Genomic DNA, 26,024 nt, shown 5'->3' on the forward strand with positions numbered 1-26,024 from the left:
TGTTTTGGCCCATTCCTGCATGCAGATCTCCTCTAGAGCAATGATGTTTTGGGGCTGTCATTGGGCAACACGGACTTCCAACTCCCTCCACAGATTTTCTATGGGGTTGAGATCTGGAGAATGGCTATGCCACTCCAGGACGTTGAAATGCTTCTTACGAAGCCACTCCTTTGTTGCCCTGGCTGTGAGTTCATTGTCATGCTGAAAGACCCAGCCACGTCTCATCTTCAATGCCACTGCTGATGGAAGGAGATTTTCACTCAAAATCTCTCGATACATGCCCCCATTCATTCTTTCCTTTACACAGATCAGTCGTCCTGGTCCCTTTGCAGAAAAACAGCCCCAAAGCATGATGTTTCCACCCCCATGCTTCACAGTGGGTATGGTGTTTTTCGGATGCAATTCAGTATTCTTTCTCCTCCAAACACGAGAACCTGTGTTTCTACCAAAAAGTTCTATTTTGGTTTCATCTGAACATAACACATTCTCCCAGTCCTCTTCTGGATCATCCAAATGCTCTCTAGTGAACCGCAGACAGGCCTAGACGTGTACTGGTTTCAGCAGGGGGACACGTCTGGCAGTGCAGGATTTGAGTCCCTGGCGGCGCATTTTGTTACTGATTGTAGCCTTTGTAAATGTGGTCCCAGCTCTCTGTAGGTCATTCACTAGTGTGGTTCTGGGATTTTTGCTCACCGTTCTTGTTATCATTTTGACGCCACGGGGTGAGATCTTGCATGGAGCGCAAGATCGAGGGAGATTATCAGTGGTCTTGTATGTCTTCCATTTTCTAATAATTGCTCCCACAGTTGATTTCTTTACACCAAGCGTTTTACCTATTGCAGATTCAGTCTTCCCAGCCTGGTGCAGGTCTACAATTTTGTCTCTGGTGTCCTTCGACAGTTCTTTGGTCTTGGCCATAGTGGAGTCTGGAGTTTGGAGTTTGACTGAAGTTGTGGACAGAGTTGAAACAGGTGCCATTAATACAGGTAACGAGTGGAGCCTTTTTAGACCTCGTTAGACCTCATTAGAAGAAATTAGACCTCTTTAACAGCCAGAAATTTTGCTTCTTTGTAGGTGACCAAATACTTATTTTCCACTCTAATTTGTAAATAAATTCTTTAAAAATCAAAAATGGGATTTTCTGTTTTTTTCCCCCACATTCTGTCTCTCATGGTTGAGGTTTACTCATGTTGACAATTACAGGCCTCTCTAATCTTTTCAAGTAGGAGAACTTGCACAATTGGTGATTGACTAAATACTTATTTGCCCCACTGTACATCAGTTGGCAGACGATTGCATGAGTCACTATAATCACAGTCACAAGTAAGTCCCGAGTCTTACCTGTTGTGGGCAAGTCGAGTCATGTCACGAGGTTATGTCGAGTCGCGTCACGAGGTCGAGTCACGAGGTCAGGTCGAGTCACGAGGTCGAGTCGAGTCACAGGTTAGTCAAGGCCTTCACCATTGTTCCCCAACCCACCCACAAAGCACTCAGGTTTATCTTTGAGGGAAAACTTAATGTAAGTCAATGTAAAAAAAAAAAAAAATCAGTATAGTCTTCAGGGAATAAACCAGCATTAAGGTGTTCCAAACGGATCACTGGCAGGTGGCAACCAAGCTACAATCCAAGTTTTTCGAGTCAGCTTGTCGAGTCTCAAGTCATTGTTTCACAAGTCAAGCCGAATTGAGTTTCGAGGTATTGCCTCACAAGTCGAGTCGAGTCTCGGACCCTCCCAGTTCAAGTCAAGACGGAGCCTGTGTTTTATTTTTCTTCAAGTCTAAGTAAAGTTGCGAGTTATTAAATATGTCACTTAAGTTGACTCAATTGTCTGTCAGTTGGTACCAAAATGACTGACCATATGACTATTTTCTGGATGATGAAGTCTTCCAACAGTTTGAGGATGGCCTTTGTAACATGAAGGAGGCAATGGAGGACGCTTTCAGCGACCAAACCTTGCTCCCGCTTTGTACTTGTGATGGTCTGCCAGTGGCTGCCAACCACCACCAACCTAATACTTAAGCAATAGCTGCTTGCAGACTTCCTCTCAAACGGTGGTACAGACGGAGCATAATGATGACAGAGGGAAGAAGAGAAGGCAAAACAATAAAGGACAAGCTTAACTGGTGGTGCTGTCAGTGTGGGGGAAAATAATATTTGTCCACTTGGACAGGCCTCCCTTTGTGCAGGCTAAATGAATGTTGAGCTTCCTGTCTATCCTGTCAGGGAGAGTGGCATCGAGTATGAGCAGCAGCGAGGAAGCGGCGTGCAGTACGGCAAGCTGTTTGCCGTTTGACAGGGATTATTAAAATCAGAGCACATGACGACGGACCGAGCTGCAGGCGGAGTGTGAGAGAGCCAAATTGACACAGACACTCTCCATTACCTTCCACTTGACTCTGCTTAATGACAATGTTGATGTGAGAACCAGTGATGCTACACAGGTGGGGGATTGGCTTTTAGCAGGAATGTTAAGCACCGCAGGGATGAGGGGGTTGTTGTCCTCAGCTCTGGCGCAGCCGTAAGGAGATAGGCTGTTTATTTAAGGGTTCAACTGAAGAGCATCTCATTATTTTGGGTGGTGTGTTTAACTCGCTGTAGTGTCAGTAGGTGGAATTGGTTAGAAGTAATACATTCTAATAAAGGGTCATCTGGCTGAAAATGATCTCGTGAGGGCAGGGGCGGCAGACTGTCTTTGTCAGGGATAACCTTCCATTTGTTTCAGGTGCAATTAATTTTGAAAGCTTTTATAAGACTCTGGTCTGTCCATATGTTGTATGATTGAAAATAACTTTCTTTTAAAAAGGCAGCCACAATACTGACAAGCTATATAATTGATATAATCCCGGCACCCCTCGTATATGTCTATGACATCGTTTTGTGTTATTATCTGAAGCATGTAACACTGTCGATGATTTTTTTTGTTCCTCTTTATAGAACAGAATGGAATGGCCAGAAGAATTTCCCAATGACCAAGCCTTTGTTGAGCTGTTGGTCCCTGCAATTTCCAGTGAACTGGACTTTGAGCAGCTCATCAACGACACAAAAGAGAAACTGAAACTCAATGCCAGCAGGTCAGTACTAAGTAGTTTGACTACCCTTTGAAGGGCAAGTGACTTTTATTTATTTTTATTTTTTTTTGTGATTTGAAAATTGCCAATATGACCCAAGAGGGGATGTCCAAACAATATGTACTCCAGGTCTCAGTACTATACTAAAATATCTATGTAATTAAAAATTAACATTAACATATGAATAAAAACAGAAATACACTTTGATTCTGGCTACCAATAACACACTCTACGCTAATAATGAATAAAATAGCATAAGTAACATATAAACTGAATTTAAAGGTACTATACAGAATTTTTAGTGCTAGCAAAAAACACATTTCTCCCTCACTTAAGACTTTATACTAACAGTAAACAATTATGATTGCTGTTTTTGTGTTTCTGGTGCTAATTTGATGGGCAACAATTATGCACCATGTATGAGTTTAACACAATCTGCAGGTATGCTTTCGGTAGAAGGTAGCAGTAGTGAGTAAAGTAACAAACTCCATATAGCAACTTTAAGAAAGGAATAAAAATGATAAATAAAAAGGATAGTTCTAGTTTTTATGTTTTTTTATATAAGCTTTGAAAAAACAAAAATTAAATTAGAGAATACAGTCTTATTTCAATTTCACAGTATTTAACTTATTGCCTGCAATTGAATACAATAGACATCCTATGTCAACTATGTGGATCTACTGTTCATCTTTCGATGCCATTGACTGCTCTGGAAGTCCAATCCATTTATTTATTATTTAAGCATGTTTTACTTCTGTATTTGCTGACAAGTAGATTCTAAATAAAGTTGAGAAAGTTAATTAAAATACATACCGGTAGAAAAAATGAATACAAAAAAGAAATAAATACTTTTTTTACAATTAATTAATAATCTATGTCAATTCATTCATAATCTATGAAAAAAAATTGAGGCTGCTTTGATCTGGAATGTGACTAGTGCAATAAAAATGGCATCAAAGGATTAAATGAGTGCCTTATAAAGGGTTGATATAATTTATCTTTTGAATCCACAAATAAATGCAGTTTACAGAGTACGGCAACGTGTCCGGTTTTCAATTGCTACCATTTACAGAGCTAAAAAGGGACGTCATCTAGATATTACAGTGTTATCTACTCCTTTCATTCTCCTTTGTGAAAGACCTGAATATTTAGCAAAGATAAACAGGTGTCTTTGTCAGCCTGTTAAGCCAAAGATAGTGATTACAGCGCTAAAGCCTTTCCTGTGCTCTTTCTCAGATATGCAAGCAAGTTGTATTGTCCTTTTACTCTTTTGTGGCGTTCCAGAAGGCTCAAAACAACAATTTAGCATCTTTTGTGTTTAAGATTTATGATTATCTCATACATACAAGATAAAACATATTTCTCTGGCAGCTAAATGTAAGGCTGTTTAACACTGAAATTGTTATATCTGACAGAATGACACGATTGTATTGAATTGTTTACAATAAGAACACGGATAAACAGCTGTTCATCACCTGGAATGTGGAAAATGGTTCATGTGGTGTATCATTCTCACCGGCTACAATAGATGCATCTAATAATGAAGTGCATTTAACTAAACAAAGTCAACCAAAGCAAGGTCACAAGTTCGTTTAAAATACTGCCTTTTATTGTGTGTTCATCACTAGTCTAGTCCAACATGTTGCATACCTCTTAAAAGTTTATGTACTATTTATAACTTTGAAAGTACACTATACAAGTTGGTTATGATAATAATAATAATTATAATGTATTGGATTCATAAAGCACTTTTTTGGACACTCTAAGGCGCCGTACATTGCATTCTTGTTTTACTTCACACTCGATGGTGGTAAGCAACAGCTGCCCTGGGGCAGTCCGACAGAAGCGAGGCAGCCAATACGCACCATCGGCCCTTCCAACCTGGTGCTTCTCACACTATTTTTGCACAGGCTCGTAGGTTGAAATATCTTTCCTAAGGATACATCAATAATGGGCACACAAGTGGGATCCGTAATCAAACCCCTGATCCTTCAGTCAGTGGATGACCCACTCAACAACCGCTCAACCACATGCGGCAGTTATGGAAGTAAATCTGGGCCAATCAGTCTCTGAATTTGAATTTCTAGTTCTGAATTGTTTTAGCATCAAAATTCCACCACAAAAATTCAGACATGAAAAATTTTGTGCCAAAAAAAAAAACAATTCAGTTGCAACATCCCGAGAACCAGGGAGAAACAATCGATTCCTGTCTTATTTCCATACTGACAGCAATCACAACATGCTGTTACCAAATTTTAATATACTGTCCGTCGTCATATTCACTGGAGACGGCTGAGCGAATGTCTTTTTTTTTTTTTTTAACACGTCCTGTTCAGCTGCTGAGACACGGAAAATCTGAATCTGGTCAAACTCTTTTAATGTGACACATGGGAGTTTGTGGTTGTTCATTATGTTTTATTTATTAGGAGAAAGCAGCGAACAGAAAGGGGTTATGGGGGGACAGAAAAGAAGGAAGCAGACAGAAGAGAAGGACAAACAGCAACCATGAACATAGTGGTGCTATTGGTAGCTCAAAATTATACTTACCCGTGGACAGCATGTGAGGGGCCTGATAACCAAGGAGAAAGAGAAGGGAAGGTGAGTCAAAAGGAGACGTGGTTAGGGGGACGGGGGAGCATACACAATTCAGCAATGATAGGTGGGGAACCAAGTATTATGTAAATCACCTGCAAATGTGATATGTTGACATTCTATTCTATGCTATCTGATCACTAATCCTGACACCAACAATCTTTCTACCTGAGTGTGTCTAATTGCGCACCCGCATGTGTGAACCCACTCAGACGTGTGATAGTCCTGCAGAAAAGTGGAAATGCTGCGTGGGGGCCACCCAAGGGCCCTGGCACCACCCCCACCAATCAGCCAATCAGAATGTCCTCTGCTGTGTCTGCTTCTTTTACTACTTCTCCGCCGGATGACACCAATAACTCATTCTGTGTCAAATGCCTAGTGGAGCGATCGTAACATAACTGGATTGCCTGGTTGTCCGATGAAATGAGATTGGGATCGATTGCTTTTCCCTGGATTTTGCGACTGGATTTTTTTTTTTTTTTTTTTTTTAACTCTGTCCTGTTCAGCTGCTTGACACGGAGAATGGGAATCTGAGTGTCCTATTGGTCTGAACAGTTTTCATGTATCACATGGGTGTATGAAATCCTCCCATTATGATTATTCATTGTGTTCGTTTATTAGGAGAAAGCAGCGAGCAGGAAGGGGTTATGGTGGGACAGAAAAGAAAATAGAAAAGGAGAGAGAGACAAAAAAGAACAACAACAAAAAATACATTCAATACCTACACTAACTATGAATTGCTACTGAATATTTGCAACTGAATTTTTCAGTTAAAATTTTGATGCTGAAATAAAATCTAGTCTTCGAAATTCAAATTCTGGTGGCATAGATGACTTCCACAGTTGGTCATTTTATACTTTCGGTCTCTATAGTTTTACTGACTACCATTTTAGTTTATACAACACAATATGGGAATAGGACAGATGGTTCCTTTTCAGAAGATTCCAAGTTGGGTTGGCATTACCGGGTGGACACACAAAAAAAAAACAAAAAAAACACTGAGTTGCTCTCCCAGAAAAGTAAATTTAACTCATTGGCAGGTATTGATGGTGATAGACATACAGTTCATTTAACTGGGAAGGCTGGCGGCGAATGATCCCCTCCTGTTGAAATGGATTAGACATTTATCACCGTCAGTGGCACTGAAACAACAATTTACAGCATTCCTACTTGGACCACAACTAACATATAGCGTGCTTTTATTTGACAAACTACTATTCATTCCTCAATGTCTGAGGCAAATTGGCAATACTCACATTAATTACAGAGGGATTAGAAAATACTATTTTAAACATCATTTCTAAGAGATAGAATTATCAGTCAAGGGTTGCACAAATGGATTGATTAAAACAACGCATGGGGAGACGAAAAAGAGAAATCTATATTTCAGGTCTTTTATCGTTTGAGGCGCCATGCGCGTGAGGGCAGATGATGAAGGACGGGCTAAATGTAGCAAGTGAACAAAGACTCACTCTGGCACCTTAATGTCTCGCTTTTTCTCACCCTCCCTCTCTCTTTCTTTCCTTCCTCCTTCTAAATGGGAACATAATAATTGAAGATTCCACATCTTGAAACGAAAACCCTTGGGTAGGTAATTCAAGGCTTATTACTGAAGGCCGGACCATTTTTCTGCTTTCTAAGCATTAAAGGGTTATTTTGTGTTCCTGCAGATGGGTGAGGGATAACCATTATGAGAACAAAGCATCTAGATAATGGAGAATGGGGCTAAAAATAAGGCAATCCTTCGCGCGCAATAGGGGTCCACTGGTCAGCATCTCTGTCAGGCTGCCTGCTTCAGACCATTTTCCTTGCAAACATTTTTGCTTCAACTAGGGTGGGCTGAATCACATCTACTGCTGCCTAATTGGCTTATCGGTACTTGGGATAAATTACGGAAGTGTAGGAGAGAAAACGATATCTGAAAGAAAGTGGAAACAGAGCTAGGTTGTCCATGTGAAGGCCTCCAACCTGATTACTAGCGACTGTCTCGCTCCGAGTTCTCAAATTTCCGAAATCTGCCCAAGAGCTGCTCCCTAATTGAAGGAGATTAAGATAGGCTGACAACAGGGCTGGTTCTATCCAAGTGAAATGTGTAATGCATTAGTTTTCATCAGATGGGACTGCGGCTCAATGTAGCCTAGCGTGGCTGTGGCGCCTAATGAAGTTTTAGCACAAGCCAAGAAAATTCGGGCAAGATAAAGTGACCCTTTCTACCTGCCCACCACTCTCAAATTGCAAGATTGTGTAGGGAAGTATCATATGCTCGTGAAAGTTGGTATTTCACAATTGTGTGCTAGCTAAAGATTTGTGTCTTCTGGCTGTTGGGTTCGCAGATCAGCCTTATCAGTTCTCAGGTGGCCTTGAAGGCTCAGAGGTGAGGGCACTAAGTGGGCCCAGGCCAGTCTACTCGGAGATATGTTTTCAATGTGTTCATTTAAGCTCAGTTGCTTCTATTCCCATTACAGAATGGAATCCTTTGATGCAGGCGATATTTAGCTCTTTTGGCAGTGAATGGAGTTGGGGCTTATTTGAAAAGGATCTTGCTATGGCCCCTGTTGCCTCCACCCACACCCTCCCACCTCTTGTAGGCAAGCAGTGGGGAGCGGAGCGCGACAGACAGCACCACAGCAGCCCACCCATACTAAATTAATTCTGACAAGGAACTTAAGATAACGTCAAAGCGCTGACTAATCGTGGGATTGGGTTTCTGTAAGTCAGGGAGCTGTGAAATGTGCCATCATATCTAATAAAAGACTTCCTCACTGCCTTTCTATTGCAGCGGTGCTGAAGGTTGGGGGTTAAGGAGGACAGTGACTGCAGCGGACTGTCTAGCTAGGCCGATGTGAAAAACAATTACATTGCTCTTAAGCAGCGTAAGGGCAAGAAGATGACAAACGCGTGTTTTCTCAAGAGGCCAAAAGAATCAATTTTCCTTTCCTAACGTGGCATCTTTTGTTAAGTTCAACTTCCGCCTTGTTGCCATCACGTGTTATTGTCATCCTTAGTGGAACAGTTGAAAGGTTTTATTTACTGCTACTACTTTGTTTTGGTCCTGTTTTTCCCTCCCCATACCTCCCTCTTTCTCACATTTCCTTTATATCCCTTTTCTCAGTGTCTGAGCTGCTTCCAAGGGAAGTTGTGGGGATGAGAGCTAATCCTGCCAAGTTGATTAGGCTTCAGGTAGCTTTCACACCAGCGAGACAAAGGTCACAACATTGTGGAGAGCTGGATGAACTTCCTTACACGGGCACTGAGTAGATAACTCTGTGAAGGAGGGGTAGGTAATCGAAATGTGCCAGTGCAGGAAAGAAACGAGGGACGTGCTAGGAGAAAGTAAAGGAAATTGTACAGCTAAGACTTGAAAATCTGTCAAATAGAAAAGTTAGATGTATTAAATTTAGGACATTAGTTAGATGTCACATGACTTAAAGCCTCTAAAGGTGGGGATGGTCCCCTAAAAATACGGTAGGTTCATTACATAATTTGTACGGTGGCTGGGAAGTGTTAGGTAAATTGCAAAATCTACCAAACACTTTGCAAAAGAAAAAAACGCAGATGCCAGTGGCCACAACACTAACACAAAATGATCACAGAGGAAGTATAGAACTCTAATATGAGTAGACTTACAACAGAAGCAGACTTACAACAATATATATGTTTCGTCCACGAATACGGAAATAAGGTTGGACCAAGCAGCAGACAACAAGAGGGGATGGCGTACAAGGGTTTATTAATCATAAACGAAAAAACAACACGCGATTGCGGAAAGGTAGAACAAACAAAAAGGGTCCGTGACAGTAGGTCGACGGGGCTCAATAATACAAGGATTTATTAAGCACTAACGAAAAACAACACGCGATTGCGGAAAGGCAGAAAAAACAAAAAGGGTCCGTGACAATAGGTCGACGGGGCTCTGTAATACAAACTCGAGGGTAACTAAGACAATAGGCAGAGAGCCGGCAAAATACAAATACTCAAATACCTGCACAAGGTAGAGATTCAACGGAGGGCAGCACAACAAACAAAATCCTAGACAGGGAATAAGCGAGAGTAGCAAGGCTAAAGTGCGAGAATCTAATGGCGATCAGCAAGCAATATCTCGACAGCTTTCTTCGGGATCAGCCGTGCTTAAATGCTGCGTTGATGAGCCTGCATTGAGTGCAGGTGCGATGTCAGGAACGCCCCCCACAATGAGCTCTGTAACGAAACAATCTAACCAGCAGCAGAACGTGACAAGATATGCATTAGTAGATCTCCCCGTGTGACCATATCTACTCAGAAGTAGACTGTAGTCATCCTGTTGAGATTGTTGCATGAGATTAGTTGATAACATTATCATCTAGAATAGATTGTTGTAGTTCTGACATTAGCTGCTAATGTTAATCAGTCAGATGTAATTTTGTGTTCACAACAGAATTGACACGCTTCCGGACGTGCCTAAACGCTTCTATTGAAAGGCTTACTACTATCGTGCTTTGACAACTGAAATACAGTGGTACCTTTACGTACGAAATTAATTCGTCCTGGAAGTAGTTTCATAACTTTTTCTAAATTTCATAACTTGAAAATTCTGTAAGTAGAGATGCATTTTCCATGTAAATGCCCTAATCCGTTCCAAGCCCCCCAAATTTCAGATATAAATCTTTTATAATGTTTAAAAATGCATCAAAATATGTAATAAATACATGTTACAATTACATTATTGCACAATAAACATAAAAAGAGGTGGGCATAATATACAGGACTGTCTCAGATAATTAGAATATTGTGATAAAGTTCTTTACTCTCTGTAATGCAATTAAAAAAACAAAAATGTCATACATTCTGGATTCATTACACATCAACTGAACTATTTCAAGCCTTTTATTATTTGAATATTGCTGATTTTGGCTTACAGCTTAAGAAACCTCAAAAATCCTATATCAAAAAATTAGAATACTTCCTCAGACCAAGTAAAAAAATAATTTTATAACAGCAAAACTAAATCAAACATTTGAAAATGTCCATTGATGCACTCAGTACTTGGTTGGGAATCCTTTTGCACGGATTACTGCATCAATCCGGCGTGGCATGGAGGCAATCAGCCTGTGGCATTGCTGAGGTGTTATTGATGCCCAGGATGCTTCGATAGCGGCCTTCAGCTCATTTGCATTTGTAGGTCTGGTGTCTTTCATCTTCTTCTTAACTATACCCCACAAATTCTCGATGGGGTTCAGGTCAGGGGAATTAGCAGGCCAATCAAGGACAGTGATGCCATGGTCAGTGCACCAGTTACTGGTGGTTTTGGCACTGTGGGCAGGTGCCAGATCATGCTGGAAAATGAAATCCTCATCTCCATAGAGCTTTTCAGCAGATGGAAGCATGTAGTGCTCTAAAATCTCTTGGTACACAGTTGCATTTACTCTGGACTTGATGAAACACAGTGGACCAACACCAGCAGCTGACATGGCTCCCCAAACCATTGCTGACTGTGGGAACTTCACACTGGATTTCAAGCAACTTGGATTTTGCTCCTCTCCAGCCTTTCTCCAGACTCTGGCGCCTTGACTTCCAAATGAAATGCAAAACTTGCTTTCGTCTGAAAAGAGGACTTTGGACCACTCTGCAACTGTCCAGTGCTTCTTCTCCATAGCCCAAGTCAGACACTTCTTCCGTTGTCTTGAGTTCAGAAGTGGCTTGACCATGGGAATACGGCTATTGTAGCCCATTTCCCGGACACGTCTGTGAACTGTGGCTTTTGATACCTGGACTCCAGCTTCAGCCCACTGTCTTTGAAGCTCCCCCAAATTCTGGAAGCGGCTCTTCTTCACAATTTTGTTAAGGCTGCGGTCATCTCTCTTGGTTGTGCAGCGTTTCCGGCCACATTTTTCCCTTCCAACAGACTTTTTGTGGATATGCTTTGAAACTGCACTCTGTGAACAGCCTGCTCTTTGAGAAATTTCTTTTTGTGTCTTACCCTCCTGATGGAGGGTATCAATGATGGTCCTCTGGACAGCAGTCAGATCAGCAGTCTTCCCCATACTTGTGATTTAGTTTACTGAACCAAGCTGAGTGTTTTTAAGGCTCAGGAAACCCTCGCAGGTGTTTCGAGTTAATTAGATGATTCAGGTGATTAGTTGAATAGCCTACTTGTATACTTTTTTATGATATTCTAATATTTTGAGATAGGATTTTTGAGTTTTCTTAAGCTGTAAGCCAAATTCAGCAATATTAAAATAATAAAAGGCTTGAAATAGTTCAGTTGATGTGTAATGAATCCAGAATGTATGACATTTTTGTTTTTTTAATTGCATTACAGAAAGTAAAGAACTTTATCACAATATTCTAATTATCTGAGACAGTCCTGTAGAAAAAACAAGAATAGAGTAAAGAATAAAAGTTTATACACTCATGTAACGCTGTCGCAACACGAGGGGCAAATGAAGAGGGTGCTGGGATACACACATACACATACGGTTAAGGCCCATATTAGCCAATTGGATGCCAGGAATGCTAGGCAATTGCCAATGGCAGAGTAGCTATAGGTATGTTACGTTTGGTAAACTCTGGGAGCTGTGAGTACCAGCCATATTGTATTTTTGCCTTTCGTATCTTGAAATTTCTTTCATAACAAGAGGCAATATTTTCCTGTTCAGGCGTGTCTCAACCTGAAAATTCTGTATGGAGAGACGTTCATTAGTAGAGTTACCGCTGTATTCTTTTCTGTTCTGTGAACGACTTTGGAACCTACTGTCTGAAGACCTGGAGACCAGAACCTAGACAATAAACGTACATTAGCTTCTGTTCTTAAGTCTTTGGAGAACAAGGCATCTGACAGAGATGTAACCAGTTTGTGTTTTTATTTTTTTAATTATCATTGTACATGGGAATTTATGATCCATTGACCCTCATTATTAAGGAAATTAAGAAACAATAGCTTTTCACACATAATCTTAGATGGAAAACACATTGATTATGTGCATCCCAGCAGAAAAAAATGGTCTAAAAAAGTGAAAAAAACAACAACATTTTAATAGCGGAGAAAAATTAAATGAATTCAAGCCGATATTTCCTGGAAGTAGGCAAAATAGCCATTAACAGACATTTTATTAAATGCCAGCACTACAGTATCTTAGGTGATAAAATGCGAATAGCTCACATTGTCCTGCCTACTCGTTACACAGTGGGTACCCACTGTTGTATGTGTGGCTATTGGAGAAACAAGTTTTAACGGGCACAGGAACTGTAGCGGAAAACGTCTGGGTCCCAGACGTAGATTAGAGAAAGACTGTAACTGAGTAAACTGGTACAGAAACCAGGGGTCGCGTTAACCGAATATTTTCCGTCGTTGACCGATTTTTTAAAACGGTGACGGAAAAAACTGAAGTCCATCTGTCATTTTGACAGGTTGCAATTCACACCCCAGACCACAGGGTGGCGACTGAGCATATTAATTAGCTATTGTCCCTCTTGATGCATCACGTAGTTGGCCTTACTCTGAAAAATGTCAAGGCAACTGAGTGTCCGAAGTTTCTTCAAAAAGCCCCAAAACGACGATGGTGTTGATAAAAGAGGTGAAAAAACAGGGACTGCACAAGCGGGCACGCAATTCAAGTCCATGCGCACCAGGAGGAAGGTGTAAGGCTCCGTTCAGGCCACAGCAGGTGAACTGTTAATTTCATTGTTCCTTAATGTAGCCTACCTACTGGGGCCACAGTCAGCTGTTTTTGTCAGTGCGGAGAAAAAGTTACGTATTCATCTGCTTGATGTGTGATGGCACGGTGTAGATTCTCTGTTAAGCTTGTTCGTAAGAGAATATTAATTTAAAATGAATGAAAACTAAATACTATTGAATATGTTGAAGCGGTATGCAATGTTAAGAGTCTTGTTAGCTCGAATTGCTGTGTCCAGCCGCTGTAGCTCTGCTGCTCTCTGTGAACTCTCTATTCAAGCCGGAAAGGGCGCGGCTCTTAAGTGTCTCTGTCATGTGACTGTGTCGTAGCCGGGAACGCGCTCGGCCAAATGGACACACAAGTACGGAAGGTGAATTATGCCAAACGAAGGGTCACCACAATGTCATTATCATCATTTTAAAAATTTAAGTGACGGGTAAAAATAGATTATGACCGGATTTTTATGACCCTGTCAGTCAAAATGGCAGACAACGAAAAAGTCTAGCGCAACCTCTGACAGAAACTGTGCCTATTTTCTTTGCTACTTTTTACATGCTTTGGGTTTATCAGTGTTTTGTGCTGCGCGCCTGCCATGTCCGATATGACGTTCATCACACAATGGCTTTGCTTGGTTGGAAGTGGTGCCATTTTTGGGGTTTAAACAGTATTTTGTCCATTGTCATAGGATGAACAAATACACAATTTACATACTGAGTCAGTGCAACCGTATTTTATATGAAGGTCATTTATACTAGGTGTTTTGTCAATTGCTTTAACCTATTTTGTGACTGCGATAGACGTCCAGTCCATTTTAACTGGTACGGTTGGAAGTGATCTTTCATGGTCAGCCTCTCCCCAGTTTAAATGCATTAGAGGCCTATCGTTGTCAGTGGCAGCCAGAAGGTAGAAAAATAAAAACTTCAAAAAATATATATACTGTATATGTTTCTAAAACATGCACTTTCACAATCTGATTGATGCACAGCCATAAATTGCATCATGATAAAAAAGATAACACCAACTTGCTCCAAACTGCTATTCACACAAGATACAAAATCAGGCCTGTTTAGAAGATGGCAAAGCATGAGGAAGCGATCGTTAAACTGGCAGCGTTGATTCTCCAGCACAGACGTTTGGACCAGTCTATAACAATTTATCCCCTTGTGATTTTCCCTCTCTGAAATGAAAGTGTGTCAGATTGAACACTTATTTAATGTGTTGCCATTGTAAGACATCTGGATGTGTTAATGGCTCAGGAGCAGGCAGGAGGCAGTTTATAGACCCACAGTTGGGGGATGAGCGATCTGATTGGGAAATGAGCCTGTACCATGTGACTCACACATGAATACACATAGGTGCATTAAAAGGATTTATGCTTTTAGTGAATCACATTATCACCATATACTCCTTATTTATTAGACTTTTAATGTTAATTATTCTGCATATAAAACAAAAAAATGCGCGCTAACAAATACAGTGGAACTAATGTCGAAAACAGTCTGGTCCAGGACGCAGGTTGAACAATTTTTTTTTTTTTTTTTTGGAAGTTGTGAAAATAGAAATAATTCTGTCTAAGGTCTGTCAGCAGATGAAGCTTTATTAATTGTGCTGGAAATTATTTCATACACAGATGAATGTTACTAATTTTAATGTATTAAATATAAATAAATAATTTAAAAAAATAATGATTACTGGTAAAAGTAATGAACATAAAAACGACTTGGCTCACTGTATTTTTTTTTCCATGAACTGAGCTGCTCTTACAGCATTCCGTGATTCATGCCATTATCTATTCTATGTTGCTTATTCTCATGAGTCCTCTTGAGGATGCTGTAGCGAATCTCAGTTTACTGTGAGCAATTGGCAGGTTACAGGGGGAATCATTGAGAGGGGTCCTGGGGGTCTAGGGTGCCTGTTTTGTGGGTGTAAAGTGGGCATGATTGGCCAGGGAAAGGTCAAACAGAAAGGTAAGATGAAGCGTGGAGCGTAATGTAGTATTTTAAGTCTTAAAATATCCCTGCTCACCAGTACCCCCCCCCCCCCCCCCACACACACACACACACACATACACACACACACTGGATGATCATCTAGAGGGGCCCACGGATATTTGTTCACGAACAATGTTGAGCCGCCACTGGCGGGGTACCCGATGAAACCCCATGCATGCATGGGAAAAACGTACAAATTCCAGACATGAAGGCCAGAACTGAAAGGCGGACGTGCTAACCACTCTTTGACTGTTCCGCCCTCTTTTTACATTAGAAGATTTAAAACTCTGATTAAAAAAAAAAAAAAAAAGTATAAAAAGTATAAATATGTAAATGTATATGACAAACTCTGCATGACCCTCATCATTACATTTAGAGTTCATAAAATGTAGTAATATTTTGAAAATAAAACAATTTTAAAATAAAACGATCTTTAAGTCTCTGACTGAGGGACAGAAGTTGTGGCTCACAATCTGGCGATACATTTCACCATTCATCCTCTGCTTTATACAGTACAGTCGTCCAGGCCCCTTTGCCCAAAAACATGATTTTTCCACCCCTGTACTTCACAGTGGGGATAGTGTTCTAGTGATTGTACTCATCGTTGTTTTTCCTTCACACACGACGTGTAAAGTTTGCACCAAAAGTTCTACTTTGGTCTCATCTGACCACATGACTGACTCCCATGACCCCTCTGCATCATTCAAATGGTACCTGGCAAATTCATACGGGCCTTCACATGTACTGGCTTCAACAGGGGAACCTTCTGAGCAATGCATGATTTTAAACCATTGCACCGTAATGTTCTACTGACAGTAGCCTTTGCAACTGTGGATCCAACTCTCTTCAGGTCATTAACCAGCTCCTGCCGTGTAGTTCTAGGCTGAGCCCTCATTTTTTCTCATCATGAGTGATGCCCCACAATGAGAGATTTTACATGGAGCCCCATTAAGAGGAAGATTATCAGTCATGTTTAGCCTTTTCCATTTTCTAATAATTGCTGCAACTAGTTGTATTGAGTTCATTTTGTCTACACTTATAGAGTATTTTTTTTTTTTTTTTTTGTCCTAGACAATTGTTTTAGGTTTTTTATTTACCATTGAAATCTGTAAGCGGTGCCCGAGGACCATCTACATGGATGTGTGCGCTTATATGTGCTCTACTACCTGGACCAGCATTCTGGAAGAGTGAATAGTCAGCAGAGGGCGTGACTCACCTGTCAAATCTGACTGGTGAGTCACGCCTTCATCCATCAACTGATAAAGACACGTCACACTAACATCACTGACAGTCTGATGAAGGCGGAAGTGGGTGACAGTCTGATGAAGGCGGAAGTAGTAGCCGAAACATGTCAGGTCAATAAAACAACTAAAAACAATTGTCTGGGATTAAAAAAAAAAAAAAAATCAACTAATTGCTCCAACTGTTGATTTATTCTAACCAAGCTGCTTTCCAATTGTCCCTTAGCTTTTTCCATCTTTGTGGAGCTCAACAATTTTTTCTCCGGTGTCTTTCGAAAGCTCTCTGGTCTTTCCCATGGTAGAAGTTGGATTATGACTGTGGGGTGCACAGGTGACAATAATAGGCTCAAACGGGCGGTGGGTGGGTGGTTCCTCATGTGATAAACGTGGACTTTTTTAAGGTAAACTGAAGACTCTTTGAGTGTCATAATTCATGCTGATTCTCAGGGGTACAAATACTTATGCTGCACCTCAGTAAATGACAAATAAAATTATTTATTTATTTAAAAAATCATATAATGTGATTTCTGGATTTTTTTTAGATTATGTCTGTATGAGTGGAAATGCATACTGTATATGATTGAAATTTCAGACCTCTACCTATTTTGTAAGTGGGTGAACTTGCAATATCACAAGGGCTCCTCACTATATATATATGTGTATATATATATATATATGTACAGTGCCTTGCAAAAGTATTCGGCCCCCTTGAATCTTGCAACCTTTCGCCACATTTCAGGCTTCAAACATAAAGATATGGAATTTAATTTTTTTGTCAAGAATCAACAACAAGTGGGACACAATCGTGAAGTGGAACAACATTTATTGGATAATTTAAACTTTTTTAACAAATAAAAAACTGAAAAGTGGGGCGTGCAATATTATTCGGCCCCTTTACTTTCAGTGCAGCAAACTCACTCCAGAAGTTCAGTGAGGATCTCTGAATGATCCAATGTTGTCCTAAATGACCGATGATGATAAATAGAATCCACCGTTGTGTAATCAAGTCTCCGCACCTGCTCTGTGATAGTCTCAGGGTTCTGTTTAAAGTGCAGAGAGCATTATGAAAACCAAGGAACACACCAGGCAGGTCCGAGATACTGTTGTGGAGAAGTTTAAAGCCGGATTTGGATACAAAAAGATTTCCCAAGCTTTAAACATCTCAAGGAGCACTGTGCAAGCCATCATATTGAAATGGAAGGAGCATCAGACCACTGCAAATCTACCAAGACCCGGCCGTCCTTCCAAACTTTCTTCTCAAACAAGGAGAAAACTGATCAGAGATGCAGCCAAGAGGCCCATGATCGCTCTGGATGAACTGCAGAGATCTAAAGCTGAGGTGGGAGAGTCTGTCCATAGGACAACAATCAGTCGTACACTGCACAAATCTGGCCTTTATGGAAGAGTGGCAAGAAGAAAGCCATTTCTCAAAGATATCCATAAAAAGTCTCGTTTAAAGTTTGCCACAAGCCACCTGGGAGACACACCAAACATGTGGAAGAAGGTGCTCTGGTCAGATGAAACACAAATTGAACTTTTTGGCCACAATGCAAAACGATATGTTTGGCGTAAAAGCAACACAGCTCATCACCCTGAACACACCATCCCCAAAGTCAAACATGGTGGTGGCAGCATCATGGTTTGGGCCTGCTTTTCTTCAGCAGGGACAGGGAAGATGGTTAAAATTGACGGGAAGATGGATGCAGCCAAATACAGGAACGTTCTGGAAGAAAACCTGTTGGTATCTGCACAAGACCTGAGACTGGGACGGAGATTTATCTTCCAACAGGACAATGATCCAAAACATAAAGCCAAATCTACAATGGAATGGTTCAAAAATAAACGTATCCAGGTGTTAGAATGGCCAAGTCAAAGTCCAGACCTGAATCCAATCGAGAATCTGTGGAAAAAGCTGAAGACTGCTGTTCACAAACATTCTCCATCCAACCTCACTGAGCTCGAGCTGTTTTGCAAGGAAGAATGGGCAAGAATGTCAGTCTCTTGATGTGCAAACTGATAGAAACATACCCCAAGCGACTTGCAGCTGTAATTGGAGCAAAAGGTGGCGCTACAAAGTATTAACGCAAGGGGGCCGAATAATATTGCTCGCCCCACTTTTCAGTTTTTTATTTGTTGAAAAAGTTTAAATTATCCAATAAATGTTGTTCCACTTCACGATTGTGTCCCACTTGTTGTTGATTCTTGACAAAAAAATTAAATTTCATATCTTTATGTTTGAAGCCTGAAATGTGGCGAAAGGTTGCAAGATTCAAGGGGGCTGAATACTTTTGCAAGGCACTGTATATGTATATATAAATACGTATATATACGTATATGTTTTGCTCCAATGTATTCGCCGTCTGAATGGTACCGGACGAATACAAATACCATTACACTCTTACTGTCCGTGTGTTGGTGTTACTTTCAAGTCCTTGGTGTGCATAAGAATATCCTAGTACGTAGTTGTTTTATAGATGCCCAGCTGTAAACCTTGGCAGTCTCTCTTTAGATGTCAGAAAGATTTATTGGCAATATAAAAGCAACATGCATCAAATGCATATCTAGCTTATCTGTGAAATTTAGTAGAATATGTGCTGTTTCTACTATAATGGATGTATTTACTGTCTATAATAGATGCTGTCTTGGCCCGTTTAGTTATGCAATTTATTGGTATCCCTCAGTATTGAACAGCATCTGCTGGAACTTCAGGCCAAAATGGGAGACTCTCGTACAGGAGATCGTCCGCCGAGCCCGACGGAATGCCAGCAGTGGTTCAATATCAAAATGCTCAACAATTTGAGGCCCATGAGCGCAGGACACCAGGAGGTTATGTCCTTCTTCACTTGCTTGGTAATTATAACACTGACAATGACTGATGGAGTATAGATTTATGATATATTGGACTTTGGAAAAAGAAAAAAATATATACAGTGGGGAGAACAAGTATTTGATACACTGCCAATGGGTTTTCCCAAGTCTTTGATACACTGCCAATGGGTTTTCCCATTGGCAGTGTATCAAATACTTGTTCTCCCCACTGTATATACAGTACACTGTAACTGTGTATCGGTTTATACAGAGTTGCCAAAACATAATAGAAACAAAATTTTTAGAAAATATGCGTTTCTCAATTTGTAATATGATAAGTAATACACTTGTCATTTTATAATGGATTTGAGTTTATAAAAGTTTTGCTTTGGTGTTTTTTTTTTCTTTTTTGCCCACATTTCTGGGACTATTTTCAGTGTATACTGCGGTAAAAATCCACATTTTTAGAATTTTCAGTCTATATTATACACATGTCCTTGAATTCCTTGAAAATGCTTGGATTTTACTGTCGTGTTTTCAAGGTAATAAAAATTCTTGACTTTTGCGTAAAGTCCATGAAAATGCCAGGAAGTGTTAGGCACAAAATTTTACTCAGCACCTTGTCTAAAGATATAAATCACTAAATGAAGAAAAATAAAATAAGTGACTATACACTCGTTCTGAAGTTGCATTCTCTTGTTGTCCCGCGTCACATTGTCGCTCACAAGAGTACAGCACATTTGAGTCCATGCGTGACTAGTTTAATGAAACGTATAGAAATACAGCAATATTTAAATGCAAATAGTTGCATTTGCATTGGTTTAGTGCAATACTTTTGTCGTACGACCAGTTCCTCTTTATTGTTACATTTGTTTTCTTGAGCTCCACACCCCCTTTGCCAGTCCCTGTATAATCTGGCCGGCAGCCACTTCGCTCAGCATTGTCGCCACTAGGACTCTGCTTACTTGCCTGAAGAAAACAAAAACTTATCTTATTTTAATAGCTTTACTAGTTTCGGCGAGAACGGAATAGTTTTTTTTTGTTTTGTTGTTGTTGTACAGTTGTACAGTTCCACACAAATGTACATTAAAATATCATGTAGCTTAGCAATTGAAGGAATAAGAGCCATTTTTCCAGTGTCCCAAACTTCCAAGAAAGCACATTTATCAAGGTTTTCACAGCTGTGATGTGTTTGTCTCCGTCCACCGAACGGTGTGCTATCATAGTAGTAGTGATAGTGTAAATTTTCTAATGATTTAATTTGAGATGGACAGTTAAATTTAACAGACCGTAATGTGATGTGACACAATATAAACAAACAATTTCTATTGTCCCATGTAGGCTACAATCCAATAAAACTGAGAGTACTATGCCTGCCTGCTAAGCAACAAAAAAGTATAACTAAACATCCTGTGTCTGTCCCTTCCACATCTCTGACGTTATCAAGCCCTCAAACAGTGATACGCCTAGATTTTTTTGACAGCAAAGTCATTTATAACATCAGTGAAATCCAGTTTTTGAGCAAGGTTACGCTCAGTGGAGTGCATGGTGTTACCGGCATCCCCAAGGGGCCACTGTCCCCTATAATATGACCGGCTTTACCACTTTGGAGCAGACGAAGAGGTGGGCGAGCGTAAGGGGGTGAGATAGTTGTTGAGAGTTGTTGCGCGGTAGCACTGAGTTGAGTGGCTGCGATTCCCCCATTCTTAATAAAAGTTCCAGCAAAAAGCCATCTGACGGGTCTCTGCGTTTTTATGCACATTGCCACCTTCCTGAAGGTAGACCCGGACGAACTGACGACGAACGAGCCAAGTAAATTGCCGGTCCACTCCACGCTACGGTGCAGAGTTGAGAGCACAGCAACGTACCATAAAGTGCAGTTTGGTAACAATGGCTAGGTTGTTAAGCCTGCCCTGTGATACGGTGTAGCGTAGATAGTTTATAGATAGCGTAGATAGCGTAGAGCGTAGATAGTTTTCATTTTACTGAAGGCTTGCTCTCCCCCAGCTACAGTCACTGGCAAAGACAAGAATATGTGTAGCACTTCAGTGCACCAGAGCGGGGTCAAACCATTCTCTGATTAGGCAAGGGCGGGGGGCGTTGTGCAAAAAAAGGAACAACTATATATTTTAAATATTTAATATGTTAAAGTTTTTAAGTATATATCGAGTATAACATAATATTTAATCAGACAATGATTTCAATAAAAAAGAAATATGTGAATGTAAAGTAAAACAAATTAAGGGTCATTCAGGGGCCCCCTATGGTCCTGAGGCCCGGGATAACATACCCGCTTGCCCCCCCTGTCAACGGGCGTGCCAGGAACGCACCCTCCAAGGGGGTTCCAAAATCGGGACCTTTTAAAGTAAATTTCTCAAGGCTCCGGGGTCGTAGAACATTTTTGAAGATGTTTGTGTAGACGGCACCATATTTTATTTCTGGGGGGCAATGAAAAACATTGGCATAATGTTTAAAAGGTGTTGCAAAAACTGGAAAATTGATCTTGAAAGTCCTCACAAAGTGTTTCGCCTGAAAAAGTTGTATGAACCCTGTATACAAGAAAGCCATGAAAAAATATTCATTCTGAAAAGAAACTGGAATGTCTTATATACACTTGTTGTCTATGTTTTAGTCATTTTATTGGCGTGTTTCTTTCTTGTAGCAAAATTACCTGAGATCAAAAGATGAAGGAAGAGAGGATGCAACACTACACCTATTAGTCAACCTCTCTTCCGAGAGTGGCATTTGCTTCCCATGCACCCCATCTTTATCTACCCCTTTTTCTCATCATCAACTCCTTGCTTCTCCCTTTGCCTTGATACATACTATCAAAGATGACTCTTCAACCGAGGTAAAAATACAAAAAAAAATACGTACAAATAATATGTCTTAGATTAAATGTATTGATGACTCTCTTTCCATTTTCCGGTAAAGATCCAAGTAGCATGGGATGATATCCGGCTTCAACTCCGCTGCTATCTGTTGGAGCGACTCTCTACTGAAAGTGGCGCCATTTCTGCCTTGTCCAACACTCAACGAGTTCACTGCCTGCAGCAGCTGTGCTTCTTGTACCCTGAGTGTGAAGTGCGCACTCATTACCAGGTAACTGTCATTTAGAACATGTGTTTTGGAGCCTTCAATCATGAGCAACTGTGCATCTGACAAGTTCTTGAAAACAATAGTTTCCGCTCTCTGAAGCAGGGGTGTCAAACTCATTTTTGTCACGGGCCACATCCTAGTTATGGTTTTCTTGAGACGGCTAGTATGCCTTATATCTATGGTTGCCACGATTAATCGAAAACTAGTCGTTCATCAAGTGAATTGAGAACTAAATTTGTTGTCAATTTGCTTTTTAGAGAAATTGTGGACTTAAAAATAGTTCAAATCTTCTTTTTGAGCCTCATAATAGCAAATATTCTCCCTTATACTAGTATTTTTTCATTGTTATTTTTTTTTTAAATATATATTTAGATTTTATAATAAATAAACAAAAAAGGTAAACCAGTAAATATTTTTCTACTTTTAAGTATTGACATTTTTTTATTAAAAACAAAAAGCAGAATTTAAATCTGAGAAATAAGACAATATTAATTATTTACTGATTGCCTGCCAATCACAACGATAGACGTCCAATCCATTTAAACTGTGAAGACTGGCTGTGAATGTTCAAACTGTAGTGCCATTGATGGCGTTAGGTGTCCAATCCATTTTGACTGTCGCTGCCGACCCTCCTGGTCAAGATGGATTGGATGTCTAGCATCGTCAGTGACGGCCAAAGAGTTAAATTTGTGCCCTATAAACGGTTAAAAAAACAAAAACTGAATATTCTCTTTATTTTTTTAACCTTTGAAACATTTAAAAAGTGTAAATATTCTCTGATTTCTTGTATGAATCTTTCATTGAGAATGAAGGGAATTTTATTGAAATGTCTTTTTAGCAAAAGTAAAAAGAGGGGCGTGGGCGGCTTGAAGAAGGTGTGATTTACTTTCGAGGACCACACAAAATGATTTGGCGGGCTGGATTTGTGCCCTGGGCCGCGAATTTGGCGTATGTACTCTAAAGCAGGGGCAGATCCACCAACATGGCATGAGGTGGCAACTGCCACCCTAAAGAAAAACGGGCTTCCCAACCCAGTTGGCACCAATGAGGGGAAAAAAACTGTCAATTTGACATTTAGTGCCATCAATTAAGTAGTGGTGTCAGTAAGGATCTTTATAATAATATTAAGAATAGATTGTATGGAACAAAATTTCTCTGTATCAGTTTGTAAATGCTACTTCTCTAGTGTCTGCATACGATTTCTTAGCAAACTCTGATTCAATATGTGTACTCACCTGCTATATGATGACACTGGGGTGTAACAATTGATGTGGGTCAATATTATATTATATTGACTATATATTGATTTGTTAAGCACAATTGACTTTGATCAAAATGCAAAATGATTACAATTTTTACATACTGTTTAATTAAATATATACCCCCCTCAAAAAAAAGTAAAAATCTAATGTTTCATTAATAAAATTGTCATTCACATCAAAACTGGTTTGTATTAAATGTTCATAATTTGAAATTAAATCGATCGAAGGCCCCATGAATCAAATTGTAGCAGAATATTATATCATTATCCAAAGAATCATCGATGTATTACATCATCATGAAATACTTGCCACCATCGAAAAGTTCCTGCCCCCTCTCGCTACCCCAGCAATATTTTTCTAAATCGGTCCCTGCTCTAAAGTCTCTATTGTATGCAACCACTCTCAATATAAATGTTAGTGCACTGAATCCCTATACAGAACCCTTTTGCTATTTTTCCCAACCAGGGACTTAGAGGCCAGGCTATGCTAGCTCTTCTGCACTCTGCCATGTGCTCCTGTCGACCTGGCATATCAGGCTTTGACAGAGTGACTATTGCCTTCCGCTCTGTGATTCCAACTCTCATTCGGGCCCTCAAAGAAGACCTCCACGTCCTTCCTAGAGTATTCGAGCCACACATCATCTTGGGCTTCCTAAATGCATCCTACCTCCGCCCCATGGCTGGTGAATTGTCCTCCCTGATGGAAAGAGAATGTGAAACGGCCCTGAGAGACAACACTGTGCTCAGCAGCAGGATAAAAAGATATTCATCCAAGTCTCGAGCAACAGTTGGTAAGTGCTGTTTTACTCTCACTTTGGTTAATTGTTTTTCTGTTTCCATTGTTTGCTTCCTGTTTTGAAGGGTTTGTTGAGATGTGCTCAATTGCTTTTACCATTATTGTTAACCTTTAAAGATTTTTTTCTCTTCACCTTGTCTTTCCATTACATTCTAGTTGCTGCGTGTGAGGCCCTGAGCAAAGATCCTTCAAATTGATTGTCAGTAACTATTCCCATTGTAATTACTTTCCTCCTTCCCATTTGAGTCAGTCTCTTCTGTTCGCCAAGAACAAGAGTGGTGAAACAACCTGGAGGTCAAGGCCTCACGCTATTTCGCAATACTTTTCATGTGTGTTTAACAGAGCTAGACCAGGCCAATTATCGGCGCCGATATTTGGAAATTTGACGTATATCGGTATCGCCCTTTATCTTAATCCGACCTGCGGATTCAGAAAAAAGTCAATTTAAAACTGGGTTATTTCGGCTCAGATGCAGCTGTGTCTCTCTCTCCTGCCTGCTGTCTCCAGTACTAGTATTCACTCTGTCCTCTTATTGGTTAAATGGTAATGGTAAATGGATTTACACTTGTATTGCACCTTTCTACCTTCTGGTGACGCAGCACCAGGAGCAACGTGGATTTAGTATTTTGCTCAAGAATACTTAGACAACGTCATCACTCATAAGGGCGGAGAATCGGTCCCACAACCTCGAGGTTGGGGAACGTCTACTCTACCACTGAACCACACCGCCTATTATTAGCTATTATTTTCTATTTGTGTGATTCAATGAACATGCTTTACGCATTTCACTGAAGTTCAGTATTTGCAGTATTAAATTTCATTACGCCATATTTTACACTTTTACTGCAAATGATTATTGGCCCCAAAAATCTGTTATCGGCTCCTCTAACCAATAACAATTGGTATCGGTCCTGAAAAAACAATATTGTTCGATCTCGAGTGTTTAACTCCTTGACTGCCATTGCGGCCCCTTACTTAAGTTACCGGTACGTGCTTGTGCGGACTTGATTTTATTAATTATATTCAGGCGAATGTCTGTTTTCAGCAGTGTTATCAGTGTTTGCCAAAGTTAAATTGTCAGCCAAATTCAAATCTTTTAGAGACCCTAACATTGTCCAAATCCCCTTTTTCAGCCTCTTGATAGCATTTTTTCCTTTTCTTTTCTTTTCTTTTCTTTTCTTTTCTTTTCTTTTCTTTTTTTAGTAATGAACAGTAAAGTCAGATAAATGTAAATTTTTTTACCAAGTTCTGTTATAATCTATAGTTTTTTTTAAATAAAAAAAAAAAAAACGGGAGAAAAATAACAGTAAATTCCTTTCATTTTATTTTATTTTATTTTTTTACAAAATAATAAAATATTTCTTTAATTTTTTGTTTTGTTTTGTAAGGGGACGGGGAATCAGTAGGTAGTTAATCGTTTATCATCTATTTCGTTGTATTTTTCAGACTACAAGTCAGTTTTTGTCATAGTCGGCCGGGGGTGCGACTTACACTCTGGACTCACTTACAGTGCCTT

General features: G+C 40.1%; 1 protein-coding gene across 5 annotated transcripts in view; it reads left to right on the forward strand.

The window, feature by feature from the left end:
• The window catches only part of kiaa0825 (KIAA0825 ortholog), a 306,720-nt gene that overhangs the window by 10,118 nt on the left and 270,578 nt on the right, over positions 1-26,024 (forward strand). For 4 of the 5 annotated variants that reach the window (XM_057831007.1, XM_057831005.1, XM_057831002.1 and 1 more), the window contains exons 2-6: positions 2,935-3,071; positions 19,226-19,394; positions 22,015-22,203; positions 22,287-22,454; positions 24,179-24,503. In XM_057831007.1, the coding sequence (XP_057686990.1) occupies positions 2,941-3,071; positions 19,226-19,394; positions 22,015-22,203; positions 22,287-22,454; positions 24,179-24,503 (982 nt within the window). In that variant the 5' untranslated portion in view covers positions 2,935-2,940. Of the gene's footprint in view, positions 1-842; positions 987-2,934; positions 3,072-19,225; positions 19,395-22,014; positions 22,204-22,286; positions 22,455-24,178; positions 24,504-26,024 lie in introns of all 5 variants that reach the window. The other variant, XM_057831003.1, reaches the window with a different exon arrangement.

This window comes from Corythoichthys intestinalis, chromosome 3, assembly GCF_030265065.1.
Source record: "Corythoichthys intestinalis isolate RoL2023-P3 chromosome 3, ASM3026506v1, whole genome shotgun sequence".
Lineage (NCBI taxonomy): Eukaryota > Metazoa > Chordata > Actinopteri > Syngnathiformes > Syngnathidae > Corythoichthys > Corythoichthys intestinalis.